The 17,331-nt window shown below is 40.7% G+C and overlaps 1 protein-coding gene across 4 annotated transcripts in view; it reads right to left on the reverse strand.

Moving 5' to 3' along the window:
* FBXL7 (F-box and leucine rich repeat protein 7) overlaps window positions 1-17,331 on the reverse strand; it is a 424,178-nt gene that overhangs the window by 308,110 nt on the left and 98,737 nt on the right. For 3 of the 4 annotated variants that reach the window (XM_003932486.4, XM_074387094.1, XM_074387091.1), the window contains one exon: window positions 1,286-1,375. In XM_003932486.4, the coding sequence (XP_003932535.1) occupies window positions 1,286-1,375 (90 nt within the window). Of the gene's footprint in view, window positions 1-1,285; window positions 1,376-17,331 lie in introns of those variants that run through there. The other variant, XM_074387089.1, reaches the window with a different exon arrangement.

Raw genomic sequence — 17,331 nt, forward strand, 5'->3', positions numbered from 1 at the left:
ACAGGCAGAAAATTAAAACTGGATTGCTACCTGGTGCTTCCGTACACTGAAGAGACCACTCCAATCGGCCAGCCTTATGATGTTGGTGAAACGCATCACACAGCGCTAAGCGTTTAAGCACAAGAGAATATAACCCAGTTGCAAAAGCTATTGATACATTGTTCTGGGGACAATTAACCCAGAGTAGGTAATTCCGTGCGGCTTGAAGCACACTAAGAAAAAACATGTTGAAGAGAAGACATACACCAGCAGATATAAACCACATACAATTACAATACATAAATTAGAATGCAGATAGAGCGGTAAGTTATGGATCTCAGATGGCCAATGTCAGCCCGTGAGTACATACGCAATATTATGAGCAACAGAAATTAAATCTCAGAAACAAAAAACTGGAACTGTGCTTCCACAACATCCCACACACTTTAGGAAAGCAGGTGCTATACAATGTCACGAAAATAGCTGACAGCTCAAGGTCTTTCATTATCAATGGTATGGATGTTTAAACTGGACTTTCCTCCAACAATTAGTTCAGAAAGAACCTGTTTCCAGACAGGAAGTCATTTAATCATGTTTAACATTAAAATAAAAAGAGCTAATTCTGTAAGTGGGTCAACTTTCCATTAAATAATTACCATAGAAACAATTAATTCCACACTCAAACAAGTAAGTAATAACTCAAAAGTTTCCATATTGAAAAGCAGTGGAACTTTAACATATTTTACCACATACAAATTCTTCATCAAGAATATCCCTGTAACCAGTCTTTGACGTAACGAAGAGGACTTCTCACATATTCTTTAAGTAATAATTTTTAAAGAAACTCTTATTTTCCTACTCCCAAATTTTGGAGATTAACTCAAGTTCTACAAATAACATGCATAATATTCCCACTGTCAAAATCCTGAACTCCTGGTGTGCCTATTTTGAAAGTTTCTCTAGGAACATTCAACTACAGCAAAAGGATTTTAAAATCATACTATTTTTTATATTGAAAGACAAGGTAGATGATATTGTAAAGCCTATCCTTATTTCAGCCTATTCCATTTTCACAAAACAACATTTGCCTTATAATTGAGGCATCTGAATCCTGTCAAATCAATTTTCATGTACAGTAACTGCAGTGCAACAGGAAAAAAAAATTAGGACACCCGAAACATCCTTATTTTTAAGGATCTCATATGCTCCCACTCGGGAGAATAGAACACTCCCACACTTTATTTCTCTTCCAAAAATAGCCAGCCCTGTGAAGAAAGCAGAGAGATAATGAAGAACAGTTGCCTACCTTCGCTGGTAGCCACATTCTTCTGGGCTTTGGTGGGCGTGTGATCTGTACTTGAACTCACGTCAGATGAGATGCTCGAGCTGCCTTTGCCTGGAAAAAAACGGGAATGAGCAGCTTTTGAGTTTTGTAATTTCAGAATTGGATCGTGCCTTCCACTCGGTCCCACATTAAGCCATATCGCTAGTTTCCAAGAAAGCAGCTATAATACAAAGTACAGAGTTTATTAAGTTTTTTTGCCTTATGCATTAAATATCTTTTGGGAAATATCTGATCCATGTTATAGTAGAACTAAAGTCCTCTTACAATATAGCTTGACTATAAACTCAGACAAGATTATAAAACATAGTCAAATATGATAACATAATCTCTTTTTGGCATAGATGTGAATAAGAAAGTACATGTGGGGAACACATCTCCTGCATTAATTTTTTATTTGCAACTATAAATTATCCATTTCTCAGTAAAGGAAATAAGCAAAGAATAAGGCAAAACCAGAGGAGCAAGAGCATGCTAATTCCAAATAGCTGCATCACATCAAAAAATGATTTTCCTGTTTTAATAGGTCTTCCTTCAAAAACAAAACACAACAGAAAACATTTCATTTCTCTAATGCAGCAGTTCTCAACTGGAGATAATTTTTCTGTTCTAGGGGACACTTAGCAATGTCTGGTATCATTTTTGGTTGTCACAAATGAGTCAGTAGAGACCAAGCATGTTGCTAAACATCATAGAATGCACAGGGCAGCCCCCACAAGAAAGAATTATCCAGCCCAAATGTCAATAGTGCCAAGGGTGAGAAGCCCTAGTCTAAATAATCTGAACTCAAGGCTGCGTTTCAACTCTTCTAAACTTTAATATAATCACATACATAAATACGGTTAAACATTTTTCAGATGTCACATGAAAGTCTGTAAATATGAACCACACTTTCCTGCCCAGTGATGGAGAAACCTACTGACTTTAGTGGACAGATTCCTCAGATGCCCTCACGGTATCCACGTCTGTGTTATCTCCTCCCCTTGAGGGTGGGCTGAATCTCTGATGCCTCTAACCAACAGGCTATGGGGAAGGTAAAGGTGTTTTGCAGATGTAAGTCTCTAAGAAGTTAACTGAATTAATGACAAGGGAAATTATTCTGGTGGGCCTGACCTAATTAGGTAAGTTAAAAGCGGGCCTGGAGGAGAGAGACCCTTCCTGCTGGCCTTGAAGCAACAAGCCCCCGTGAGTTCTACAGCTACAAGAAAATGAGTTCTGCCAACAACCAGGTGAGCACTAAAGAGGACCCTGAGCATCGGAGGGGCACCCAGCCCTGGCCAGTGCCTTCATTGCAGCACTGAGGACCGAACAAAAGGTCCAGCTAATGCAGAATTCTGATTCCAGAAACTGTGGAATAATAAATGCTCCTATGTTAAGCTGCTAAATTTGTGGTAATGTTTTTTGTTATTAAGTATTAGAAAGCTATTGTTAATGACCAACTAGTTATATCATAGATGAATTCTTTTTGCTCCACAAGTGATGATCAAAACTCTTACGTGTAGTTGAGAAACATCAGTTTCCAATAGTCTTTTCTTCCCAGTGGTAAATGCAATGGACTGAATGTTTATGTCCTTCCAGAATTCATATGTTGAAATCCTAATCCCCGAGGCGATGGTATAAGGAGGTGGGGCCTTTGGGAGGTGGTTAGGTCATGAGGGCTCTGCTTAGTGCTCTTAGGAGACATCCTACAGAGCTTCCTTGCCCCTTTCTGCCACGTGAGAATACAGTAGAATACAGCTGTTCTAAACCAGGAAGTGCATCCTCACCAGACACTAAATCTGCCGGCACCTTGATCTCTGGCTTGTCGGTCTCCAAGAAAGACATTTCTGTTGTTGATAAGCCACCCAGTCTATGGCATTTCGTTATACTAGCTCCAAAGGACTAAGATAGTACAGAACTCTACTTAGGCGGCATGAGCTGACAGTCTAAATTCATACAGAGTAGAACTCCTTAGACTTCGGAGTTTTGTTTGCTTTTGATGAAAATCACTGAACAATCCAGGCTGATGGTTAATATCACTCGAGGAGGGACTGCCTCAGGTGATATGCCCCATGAATATCAGGGAACTCAGAAAAATGGCCATCATTTCCTCCCACTATGGCCCATTGCTCACTGGGACTTCGGCTCTGAACAAACCTGTTATTCACTTTGTCCCCACCCCTTCCACAACCTCTACCCTCAGAGCAAACCAAAACAGTGCGGTAATTCTCCAGTTGTTTTTGTCTAACCAGCCTTTGTGGCCTTGCAGCTGTGGCCATTTATCTGCCATGGTTCATCTTTGAAGGTGGGTTGACATGGCAGACGGGGCCCCTAGTTAGAAGTATGTCCCTTGGCCTCTGACCCCAGTCTACCACTCCCTTGCTTTCTGACCTTTGACATTCACTTCTTCCCCTGCAGGCTCAGTGTCCATATCTGGTAGGGGAAATTGCTGGAAAAATGATTCCTAGCAGCTTGGTCTATCATTCTTTGAGTCCATTACTTTACTCCTCAAACATCAGTAATCCAAACCACTCCATTTAATAAGGCAAATGACATTGTTGTGCAACACCAATATGTAGACTTAAATGATTTCTATTACACTGTTGTTTAGTGATGCACAAATGGAAAACCAGAAATAAACTCCATATGCTCTAGCTCTGATTCAACAATAAAACTAAAACACAATAACAAATTAAATGCAAAAACAATAAAATCCACAACGTTCAAATTAACAGCATTAGTTTAACATGATTGATGATGTTATTTTGCTGAGATTAAACTGTCTTTCAAAATGTAAATACAGTACTCGCTGCTAAAGCCAATGTTCTCTCGGTTTTGGCAGGCACGTGCCACTCCGGCTGCATGAGGACTCAACCTGCACGTCACTTTCCTCTAATTGAACTCAGGGAACCCTTCCCTCCTACCAAAGGATAACATCAAATTGCCTTCACTTAGTCTGACTGTATCATGCACCTTTTTAAGAACGCTCTTTTATGGCTGATCCACCTGCAACCACTGGAGTAGAATGCCTTCCTTTCAACACGGGGAAACTTGGACAGTAAAGCTCATGGCACACTCTCCTATAAAGGGGAACCAGTACACAATTCACTGTTTTTAAGATTATCATCAAAATGAAAGCACAAAATAAAGCAACAAATTTCAGGCAACATTCTCAGAAACATATGAGAACATGTGTGCTGATCTCTCAGAGGGCTGCAAACTCCAATTTAAAAACTGCTCGTTTATGAAGAAAGAGTAAAAGGTTGAGGAAAGAAATAATAATGTTATTTAGAATAATAGCTAACACTACGTTCTTATGTTGCACTGAGCACTCTAATAAATGCTTTAGGTACTTTCTCTTAATAGTTATCATACCCTGTGACAGTATTTCTCAATCATTTCCTCATTATTTTACCCTCCAAGGAAACTGTTTAAACTTTTTTTTTCCCCTAATTACCTCACCCCCAATCAAATCGCAACACCACAGATATACTATCTCTCTTATGTACTATGTATGTGATTCTGCTTAATACATCTTTCCTTGAGGGGGGCGGATTGTGTCCCCCTTAGGAGCAGTATCACCACCACGAAAATATATGTCCTTTGGTAAGTAAAACATTTTAAAAATATCTCAGCATTTAATTAATTAATTAAGAAAATCAAGAAAATAAAGAAGTAAACACAGTTTTAGGCTGTTTTCATTTTTGTTTTATTTTTATTTTTTTGAAATCGTGTCTGACTCTGTTGCTCAGGCTGGAGTGTAGTGGCACTGACACAGCTCGCTGCAGACTACAGCTCCTAGGCTCCAGTGATCTTCCTGCCTCAGCCTCCTAAGCAGCTGGAACTACAGGTACACCACCACAACCAGCATTTTTTTTTTTTGTAGAGATAAGGTCTCACTTTGTTGCCCCAGGCTGGTCCCAAATTCCTGGCCTCAAGCAATTCTCCCACTTGGGCCTCCCAAAGTGCTGGGATTACAGGCAAGAGCCATCATGCCTGGCCAATACAGTTGATTCTCATTACTTGAGACATTTAGGTTCTATATAGTAACCACCAACACTAAATTAGAAAATCATTGCCTTAAAGGGAAACGCGGTTAGGTTCCTGTGAGCCTCTGGTCACATTTTTATCAATTGACCAATATGTTCATTTGTTTTTTGTTTCTGTTTAAAGACATCTTATTTAATACAGATTGTTGATGCACTGACATGGAACTCAATGCCAATAGCACTGTATTTCATGTCTGAACCAAGCTTATCTGACACATATTGGTGACATCACAGCACTCTTGCACTTAGGAACACTATATAGCTCTTCAATACTACACCTGGCTGTCATCTTAAACAGAGAAAACAGCAAGAAAACATACAAAAGGCAAACAAAAAAAAATGTGGCAATAAATGGACCCGAAAGAGAACAGTGTTCATAGCAGGAGAGGAGAAACCGGAAGGTGGAGTGTCACTTTCTTCAGCCTCATCTGGGATGGTGGGCATTGAGCAACTGAAATTTTTCCTGCTCTGCACGTATTTGTGAGTTACCGTAACAGTGCCTCAAGAATTGATTTGGGAATTACACATAATTTGAGAATTAGCAAGTAGGCAAATTCTCAAATATGAAATCCACAAATAATGAGGAATGATATTGCATCATCTTGATTACGTTTGATTTTGCAGCTTACGGCCTGATTCTGTGTAGACAGGGATAGGCAGCATTGAGGATCTGGAGTGAAGAAGCTTGAGCTAGTTTGGCAAATTATTAGACCCTCTCTATTGTAGTTTCTGAGTTTCTTCACGGTGGAGGGCCAATTCCTGCCTCATAGGGTTATTGTGACAATTAAATAAAACAATTCAGTTTGCGTACTTAGGATAGTGTGAGCACCTAAGAAATACCCAACAAATCTTTGTAGAATGAAGTTCCTATGCTGGATACCATGATATGCTCTTCTGCCTTGCTCTGAAAGCAGTAACCATCTCCTTGTTGAATTCAAGAGAAGGAAGGGATTGGGTGGTACTTAGAGAAGAAATGTTACAGAAGGAACATAGAGGGAAAGAACAAGGGGAATATTCAGCTTCTAACATTCAAAGCAGAAGTCTGTAGTATGATGATATTCTTGCAAGTCAAGCTATTGTCTAAGAAAGGAACTACCTACATTTTCAGCCCTTTAAGAAAATCAGGAGTGACACCTTTCAGATTAGACCCTGCAGTTGTGCATACAGAAAGTCCAGATAAGAGGGAGGTGGTGTGAAGAGCACAAGAAGCCACCCTGCAGTGACACTGGAATGGACCAGGAGCAAGGGAGACACAGGAGGGGAGCAGCCAGATTGGACTTTTGTTTCCCCTCTCTGGGCTTCTTTCTGAGAAAAAAAGAAAAAAGAGGGTGTGTTGGATAAGGGAGAGCGATATGGTTTGGCTGGGTCCCCACCCAAATCTCATCTTGAATTGTAGGTCCCAAAATTCCCACAGGTTGTGGGAGGGACCCCCCGTGAGAGATAACTCAATAACAGGGGTGGTTTCCCCCACGCTGTTCTCACCAGAGTGAATAAGTCTCACAAGATCTGATGGTTTTATAAGGGGTTTCCCCTTACACATGGCTTTTATTCTCTCTCTTGCCTGCTGCCATGTAAGATGTGCCTTTTGCCTTCCCCTGTGATTATGAGTCCTACCCAGCCACGTGGAACTGTGAGTTCATTAAACCTAATTTTACTTGTAAACTACCCAGTCTCGGGTATGTATTTATCAACAGTGTGAAAACAGACTAATAGAGCAACTCTGGGGGCAATGGAACTGCTGTCACCTCACTTTCCTATGCTAAGGACGCTGCAGAGCACCTGCTCTCAGACTGCTCAGCCGCCAGCTAGAACCATGACTACATCAAGCTGCTGGGTAGTACAGTCCAGATCAGGGGCGTCTTGGGTTGCAGCTTCTGGGGTCACCTGTGTTTCATGGGGCCACTGACATGACCCCAAGTCAAGAGTCATCTGTTGGGTGTTTGCTTTAGGGCATCAACACAGTGGAGTGAGATCTCACTCGGCCACTGTTACATAATCCATCAGGGCTGAGTGAGATGCTACAGACGGATTATATAAAATGTCAGCCACTGTTATATAATCCATCAGGGCTGCCCGATTTGTGTGCAATTGGAGAGATGGAGAATTTGTGGTTTACAGTGTTAAACAGCATTGTTTCTGGAGCAGAGCTGGGTTCAAACCCCACCTCAACCATTTCCACATCAGACACATGCTCATGGGCAAGTCTGTCAAACTCTAAGGCTTGTTTCATAGCCAGTAACCCAGGGATAAAAACCTTTCACCTTCTGTGTAGGGGATCATGCTCCCCATGCTTTGATGTCTGCGTCAGTCAAGGCTCTCCAGAGAAACAGAACCAATGGAGATTACATATGTGTATGTGTATGCATGTGTGAATATACAATTTTTAAAAATTGGATTGTTCACAGAATAGTTGGGGCTGGCAAGTTTTGAATCTGGGTGATACCAGCAGGCTGGAAACTCAGGCAGAAGCTAAGGGTGCAAGCTTGTGGCAGAATTTCTTTTTCCCAGTAAACCTCAGATTTGCTTCTAAGGTCTTCAAGTGATGGGATGTGGCCCAATCGTATTATTATTTTCAGAGATAATCTCCTTTACTTAAAGTCCACTGATTGTAGCTGTTAATCACCTAACTAGATACCTTCACAGCAATGTCTAGATTCGTGTTTGATTAAATACTGAGTACTATAGCCTGGCCAGGTTGACACATAAAACTAACCATCACAGCAACAGACCCATATGGATTTAAATTCCACAGCTTAACACTTCCAAGCACCATGCCCAGGGGAGCATCTCCCAAACTTTCTAAGCCCTCTTGTCTCAGCCATAAAATAGGGAATATGCACACACAAACAAATGACAGCCATGACCTCTACCAAAAATGGGGAGGACAATACCCACCCTGCAAGGTTTGGGAGAGGCTGCTATGAGAAAAGAATGAGCTCTGGCAGGTAAAGCATTAAGCCATGACCAATGCCTGTGAGAACCCACTCTGTGAGTTATATTAATATATAACTTTATAAATTGATATAAATTGACCCATTTGTTCAATTTATATCAGAAATTAAGAAATAAAATTTAAAATAATTATTTACTATTATATAAATAATAAAATTTTATATATGCACATAAATTATGCATGATTTAAATATCCAGGAAAAATCCGCTCTAACTGCTTTACATAAGTGAAACTTTGTTTATTTGACCAACAGCTAAATCCCCATTAGAGGCCATTAGTACATTGGAACCGTGCTGGTTGGATTCAGTAAGGTAAAACTTTGTGCTTTATTTAATTTCCTCACAAGTGGGCTAAAGACCCAAAGGAGGACAAATGAACAAATAATTAGGTATCAAATACAAACAGACATCAAAGCAAGGGAAAGCGAACATACTAAGTTTGGTCAATGTTATCTGTAATAGGCTAATAAACACACATACAATTCTCAATCACTGAGATCAGTTGGTGGATCGATCCTTTTGGTCAAATGGGACACACTATTAACTCAGGAGTGTTGGCAGAAGAACGTCCTAGTCTTTTCTTATCACACATTCCTTTGGGTTGTCTGTTAGAGCATGCCAGGGTTTCCTAATGTTTGAAGATAATGTTCATTTAACGGGGTGTCCTTTTAGTGAGGGACTTTAAGTTTCTTTTAATTAAAGAATTCCCCTATGTACTATGCAAAATGAAGTTTCTTCTCTTTTCTCATTTCTAGTGCTCAGGTTGATTTTGCAAATGCAGCTATTTAAAACAAGACAGTTAATTTATTAATATTATAACACAAGCAAGATAAAGGGTATAATAAAGAAAACAAATCAATGGGGTCCTATGGTTACTAACACTCTTTAAGAGTCTAAGACATCTCTTGCAAAACCAATTCATGATATCTATTCCAGATCATATGCACTGCATTCGTCACATGGATTATAGCTGCAGACTTCTAACACGAAATCCACACGCAGGTACACGGACCCACGTGCAGGCCTCAGTCCCTTATTTCCTGCTTCTCTCCACTGTCTTATTTTCAAGCTGCTGATGGTACACCATGAAAGCCTGATTTCATACTATATGTCCACACCAAAGGTAAGGGAATTTATTTCAAGATCTCAGAATTAGATTAAGGGAACAGTGGATCATATTTATGAGTTGAATTCACTGTTATTTTCACGACTGGTATCTTGAAATAATTTCTTGTCCTCTTTGATCCACAGTTCAATGTCTGTCCCTACAGAATAATATAACATTAGTTATCTCAAACAATGATCTGGTTTAATTCCTGGCCCAGATGCATATTTGTTTTTGGAAAGAAACTGAATACATATTGTAAAAGCCTATTAGTTCTTTCAAGCCAAAGGGGAGCGATTAAACAGATAACTTCTCCAGGGGTGGAGCCCTTCAAGTGTGATGAGATGAGGAGGCAGAGAATCCTGAGCACTCTGCTTCATTTTGCTGTGAGCAAAAAAACATTAGACAGTCTCCTTTGTTTTTGCTTCTGGTATTCTTTGTTCCACCCGGCAAAGATTAGCAGCAGGGGCTGAGGAAGGAGAGAGCAGGAAAGGAAACAAAACAGAAGGGAAATTGCTAAGTCCTGTTTTCCTTTCTTCCTTTCAAGCCATCGAATGTCCTAACTGGTACTTTCTTTACACCAAACTACCTAACAAGTGGCCTGAGGGCCAACGAGCAAAATACCCACGTCTGTAACCAGAGTGATTCGGAGTGCAGTCCACAAATGAATTCTTCAAAATCACCAGAGGCCATGACCTCATCGCCTACACAAAGAGTGGGAAATTCCTGCCACCCCTGCTGTCTTGCTGTGTGCTTATACAAGCATGAGAATGTACATAATCCTATGGTCATACATGTAACATTGTATGTGTGTGTGCACGTGTGCACATGTGTGTGTTCTACTAGAGTCACAGCATGAAGACATTAACAAAGGCCTTCTAGGATAACAAGTCAGAGTTAACCTCTAAAAAGAAAATTGATCAAAAAAACCTAAAATAGAAAAAAAAAAGCCCTCTAGTGAGGTAGCGTATTTCAAAGGATAAACTATGAAGCCCTCATAAAAATAACCATGTCTGTTACATGGGACCAGCTGAGTCAATTCTATCAGCCTCTTCTTTTTGTAATTTTACAATAATTATCTGATAGATAAAAATTACATATTTAAGGTGTATTATGTGACAATCAGATGTACATGTATATTATACAATGATTGAGCTTGTACTTCACATTAGCATTGAACTTGGGACAGGGTCTCTTCCCCTAAGATGCTGTCATTCTAATGGGTTTATGTCCTAACAAAGCCAAGGATATATTTGAGTATTTGCTCCACTGCCAAACGACAAAGTGAAGCCACCATTCAGAAGCATGACCTGGCTTAGGGTGCTTGCTATTTTTAATTTCTTTTTTAAATTGTGGTAAAATGTACATAAAACAAAATTTGCCACTGTAATTGCTGTACGGGTATTGATTCAATGGCATTAATTACTTTCATAGTGCATGCAACCATCTTCATTATTTCCAAAATGTTTTCATCACCCCAAACAGAAGCTCTCTGAAACCATTAAATAGTAACTCATCATTCCTCCCTCCCACACCCCCAGTAATGTCTAATTTGCTTTCAATCTCTATGATTTTGCCTGTTCTAGGTATTTCATGTAAGTGGAATTGCACAATATTAGTTCTTCTGTGTCTAGCTTTTTTCACCTAGCATAATCTCTTCAAGGATCACCATGCTGTTTCACCTATCCATGCTTCATTCCTTTTTATTGCTAATATTGCACTGTGTGTCAATAGTGCATTTTCTTTATTCATTCATCTGCTGATGAACACTCGGGGTGCTCCCACCTTTTGGCTATTGTGAATGCTGCTGCAATGATGAAGTGCTGGAATTTGACTGCTTGTGGGTTTTGTAACATTTGAAATTCTAGTGCTTTTTGTTTCCAGCTGAAATCAGATCCCCACCTCTGTGGCTAGAGCAGAGGAACAAGGCACACGGCAGTCTTCCCGGAGAGAAAGGAGACAGTCCCACACTGCTGAGTCAGCAACTCCTTGAGGGCCATTTACAACCTTGCTGCAGCCCCAGGACAGGCAGAGATCTCGGGTTTAGGGAAAAGAGCCCACTGAGTATAGTGTTACCTCTGAGCAGGGCTATATACTCGGTGCTACCGGCCACAGTGAATTTGGAACAGCAAAGCAGCAGATGTCACAAATGCTAACAGAGCAGATGTAACTCACACTATCGCAGCATACACCTGCAGCAAAGCCCCACTCTTCAACAGCCAGTGGATGCCTGTGGGATTCTCCTACTTACCTAAATGGGGACTCCTCACTTTCTCTGTGGGAAAGGCCAGAGCTGCAGCCTCAACTGAGATGGATAGAACCAGAAGGACTGTCCCATTCAACACCACACAAGCCAAACCACAATGTGAAATGGAAATTCCTACTCTAAACACACAGGGCCCTGAAGGATAGAAATTATTTAAGTCAATTCAACTAAAAACTAAATAGAAGTCATCTGCTGGGCATGGTGGCTCACACCTGTAATCCCAGCACTTTGAGAGGCCAAGGTGGGTGGATCACTTGAGGTCAGGGGTTCCAGACCAGACTAGCCAACATGGTGAAACCCTGTCTCTACTAAAAATACAAAAATTAGCTTGGAATGCTGGTGGGTGCCTGTAATGCCAGCTACTTGGGAGGCTGAGGCAGGAGAACTGCTTGAACCCAGGAGGTGGAGGTTGCCATGAGTCAAGACTGCACCACTGTACTCCAGCCTGAGCGACAGAGTGAGACTCTGTCTTCAAAAAAAAAAAAAAAAAAAAAAATTGAAGTCATCTAAGTTGATCAGCAATCATTCCACATACCAGCTTCTTCTTGGTACAGAAGGATTTCCTTAGACAAAAATCTCAATTAAAATCAGTCTATTGTGCATTATTCCTAGAGGTTGTAAATAGCTAATAATAAAAAGAGGAAAAGGGTCATACTTTCACATAGTCCCCCCTTTTATTTTTTTGAGACAGAGTCTCACTCTATTGCCCAGCTGAAGTGCAGTGCTATAATCTCAGCTCACTGCAACCTCTGCCTTCTGGGTTCAAATGATTCTTGTGCTTCATCCTCCTGAGAAGGATGGAATTACAGGCATATGCCACTATGCCCAGCTAACTTTTATATTTTTAGTAGAGATAGGGTTTCGCCATGGGGGCCAGGCTGGTCTCATACTCCTGGCCTCAGGTGATCCACTTGCCTCAGCCTCCCAAAGTACTGGAGTTACAGGGATGAGCCACCACGCCTGGCCCCACACAGTCCTCTTAAACCCAGAGAAGGTAGCAGGAGGCTGAAAGTCTTCAGCATGCCTCATGCGCCACCCTGGAGGGCATGAAGCCAGAAGTAAGGCTTGGGGCTGAATCCCAGCTTTACTACTAACCGGCTGGTTAAGCTTCAGGAAGTTCCTTACTTTCTCCATACCTCAGTTTCTTCATCTGGAAAATGGGGTAATAGTCAAGATAGCCTCATAGAAGTATCATGAAAAAAAAAATGAAGTAAATAAGCAAATTGCTTGGAATGCTACACACATATAACAAATAATCAATTAGCTATTAATCATCCTCTCTAATAATACTCTTAATCAGTAACTCCATTTAATTCAACACATACATGCTAAATGTATTGCATGCAAAGGATCATGCTTAGCACTAGAAAAAAAAAGACAGTTTATATTAGGCTAAGGAGATAAAGCATAGACAGATAAATAGAATTAAGCATAAATGCAGTATGAGGCTGGGAACAGTGGCTCCTGCCTATAATCTCAACACTTTGGGAGGCTGAGGCAGGAAGATCATTGAGGCCAGGAGTTCAAGACCAGCCTGGACAACATAGCGAGATCATATCTTAACAAAAAATGTAATTAAAACAAATTAACCAGGTGTGATGGTGTGTACCTGTAGTCCTAGCTAGTTGGGAGGCTGAGTCCAAATGTTTGAGGCTGCAGTGAGCCATGATGGCACCACTGCACTCCAGCCTAGGTGACAGAGAGACCCTGTCTCTAAAAAGTAAAAATAAAAATAAAAATAGGTATTTTTAAATGCTCTATGATTAAGTTTCAAACAGGGTCCTTAAGTGCCATTCTCAAACACTGTTTTGTTTTCTTTTTTAAGAGTATTTTATTCTTCTTTTTGGGGGGAGGTTAGAAGGACATGAGATCTGAAGATACGTGTCTAAGGTTAAAGTGTTGACCAACATCCAAATGCTACTTTGTTCACAAGATGTCATTACTGTTTAGTACGACTGCTTTTTAAAATCATGGTAATAAAGACATTTAGGTGGATTGGAAACAACAAAGCCTGTCTTCTGCACTTAACGGTCAACTCCATGAGGGTAAGCTCCATATCTGCTGGCCCCTGCTACATCCGATAGCAGGACTATGCTGGGTACATTATGGACACTTAGTACATATATGTTAAATGTGTTGAAATAAGAGAAGTATCTGACTGCCTGAATAAACTAGAAATTTATTCCTAATGGAACAGCCCTGGTCCACAACATTTTCTAATAAGCACTATCCCTTCCTTACCTGTGCCACTCAAATCCGTGCCACCCACCAAGACACAAAAGAGTTCTTACACAAGGGCTCTGTGTAGAACGTCCACACTACCTACAGAGTCCCCGTGGTGACACACTCTAAAGTACTCTGTATTTGTTGCTGCTAACTGGGTGGTTGAAAATTGTAAAAAATTATTATCTAGCAGTTTTGGAACCTAAAAGTCTGAAATCAAGGTGCCAACAGGGCCATGCTCCCTGCAAGGGCTCTACGGAGACTCTGATCCATGCCTCTGTCCTGGCTTCTTGTAGTTGCCAGCAATCCTTGGCATTCGTTGGTTTGTGTCAACAGAACTCGAGATGCAGCTGCAATCACCACATGGCTGACTTCCCTCTGTGTGCCTCTGTGTCTCTTTTTATAAGGACATCAGTCATATTAGATCAGGGTCATCCTATTCAGTATGCTCCCATCTTAAAATTAATTTTATGTGCAACAACCCTATTTCCAAATAAGGTCACATGCTGATGTTGCAGGAAGGACATAAATTGGGGGGTGAAAAAAAGGACACTCTTCAACCCAGCAGATACTCCCAACACTATTTTCTGCAGAATCAAATAGAAAGCACAAAATCCTACCCTGAGTCTCCCAAATGATCATTTGTTCAAATTTCATTGTATGGCAGTATTATTATGGGTGGGAAAGAAAGATGAGCAAGTAAGATTGACTGTATCACAGAATGCTAGAAGTCAGAAAGAGTCCCCCAGCTTGTGAAAAACCAAGCACTTGGCACACCAGCATGAGTGGTTCCAAGCATAAAAGAACCGGCAATATGTCACTAAAGGCACCAGGGCAGAGCCTCCCCTTCCCACACACCCACCTATAGGCCTTTAGGCAATTATGCAAGAGCTAACACAGATGCCAGCTAACACAGAGACAGATGCTGCAGCAGCTGCTGACAGATGGTGCTTCACAGCTGGTTTTCTGAAGAGAGTAATGGGAAGATCAGAGACCGGGACTGGCTAAGGGTACATGCATTAACACAAGAATTTCCACTGTAATACAAGTCAATCAAAAGTCATTTTTATGCTAATAACATCACTACAATTTGCACCACTCCCAGATCTCAGATCTGCACCAATAATTCTCAGATCTCACAGATCATGAAAAGACTTGTGTCTTGCATAATCCGGACGTACAATAAAAGACCAGTGTTCTTTCTAAAGTTCATCGGTGGTTCCACACAATCTGGGAGCACCTTAGAAGCCATATGTTCCTTTCTTGGCATCAAGAGCCTCTGGTGTCAATAAATCCGTAAGTGCCTCTTCTAAGTCACTCATTCATTCATTCAACGTCCCATGTTACACACAATTCCATGATCGAGCCATCTCGGCCACAAAGGTTATTTCTTGCAGGATTTTTGGAGTAGGGAAAGAGTGGAGAAAATACCAGTATCACCTTTCAACAGAGAATGTAGTGAAAGGAGGCACAGCATTATCCTCTGAGCCTGTGTGGCTTTACGTGGCTCAATCCCAGGTAAAAGACAGACAGTTACAGACTTTGTTACCTTACTATCACTCATTGATTTTTAGGGTTTTCATAAAAATCATATTTACCTTGTCACTTAAGATCAGTTTAAATAAATTGGTGAACATTCTGAATAATAAATTTTTTAAAGTCATCGATTCTCCTCTTTTCATGCGTAGCATAATCCTATCAACAGTACAAGAAAAAAAAGGGATTATATATTTAAGATATTAAATCTTTTTTTTGTTTGTTTGTTTTTTTGTTTTTTTGGGTTTTTTTTGTTTGTTTGTTTGTTTGTTTGGTGCCGAAACCCGGGAAGGATATTAAATCTTATTTAAGGCAAAACAATTTTAAGATCCCACTACGTTTCCCATATCCCATTGCCCATTTATCAAAGAATCGTAAGCAAAAGTTGATTGTCAAAATTCTGTGTCAAGAAATTAGCAAAGATTCAAACAGCCCTTTTTGGCCAAGAGAATTAAAATTGAGAAATAAAAATTAAATTCTAAGGCCCCCTACCAAATGAACAGACCCCTCCTCTGGTCAAAGAGCCTCCAGAAAAACCTTGGAAGCTCACTCCTCAGCCATGACAAGAAGGGAGGGTGGGTATGCCTTGTTTTACCCCTCCTTCACTTTCTTCCCCAAGGGTTAAAGAGAAATAAGCCTTTTCAAAAGACTGCACCACTGCCGTCAACCAACCTTGACGCTACGCTGCCCCTCCCTTCCGTGGTTCTGACAAGCCAATTCACCAGCATTCCTTCCTGGTAAGAGACCACTGACCACAGAGTGATTCTGACCAGTCTACAGAGGATGCACATGAAGGTTTTCACGTCCTCTGCTTCAACTTTTGACAACAGAAGGCTGAAAACACCAGTCTTGGATCACCCGAATGCTACCATTTTTTGAACGTTCCTATGAGGCAGGATGAAGCTTGGTCGGGCATGCGTATGTTTCTCCTTTCATGAATATTCATGACTGCTCCTATAGCTGACTGAATATGTGTATTTGGCCACCTCATTCAGAATAAATCCTTGTGTTATTCTTCCCATCCTTGACACATCTGTTTCTGGCTTCTGACCAGAGACTATGCTTCTCTGCCTGTCTGAATGGCTACCCTACAGGCTGCAACCCTTTCTGAGAAATAAAACTCTCCTTTCCGAATTTACGAACCTTGTCATTTTTCAGCTGACATAACAAACAAGTTTTCCTACCACAGAAAACCAAATATAGCTAAGCACTGAAATAGAGAAAGTGAAATCTGCAGCTCAATTTCACACTTACTTTCTTAATAACTGGGAAGCCCTGAGTAAGCTACTTAATGCTTCTCAGCATCTATTCCTGTACCTCTGATTGGGGAAAGGAAAACTGAAGGAGATCATCTTCAAGACCCATTTCAGCTTTCCACACTCACATTCTTCACTTCTCTCTGCCCCACATGTCACCAGCCTTCTAGCAAAACTACAAAGCACTTTACAATCCTAAACCATGATCCAAAAAGACCTAAACCTCAAGTGGAAGAGTGGAGGAGATAGCGTTTTTAGCCAACTTTCTCTTCCTAAATTGAAATTTTCTGTGTGTTTTGTGTAACATGTACACACACACACACACACACACACACACACACACACACACATAAATATATACATGCATACATATATAAACACACATACACACACATATATGTCCATATATGTGTATTTCAGCCATCAAAGCATAACTGGATTATTTCACTGCTATCTCTTCTCTTTGGGTGTGTGACTTTTAAAGACCAGAATCTAATATGATCTTCCTAGTCCCCAAATGAAGGTCCCCATTTTATTACCTGCTATGGCCCCTAAGAACATCATTATATTCCTCCCTGTCTCTTCCACTGTCTTTGGGGCAGGAGGTTTTCTTTGGCCCATGGTGGGAAGCTGCAATTCTATTT

This window comes from Saimiri boliviensis, chromosome 1 (genome assembly GCF_048565385.1).
Source record: "Saimiri boliviensis isolate mSaiBol1 chromosome 1, mSaiBol1.pri, whole genome shotgun sequence".
In the NCBI taxonomy this organism is placed as follows: domain Eukaryota; kingdom Metazoa; phylum Chordata; class Mammalia; order Primates; family Cebidae; genus Saimiri; species Saimiri boliviensis.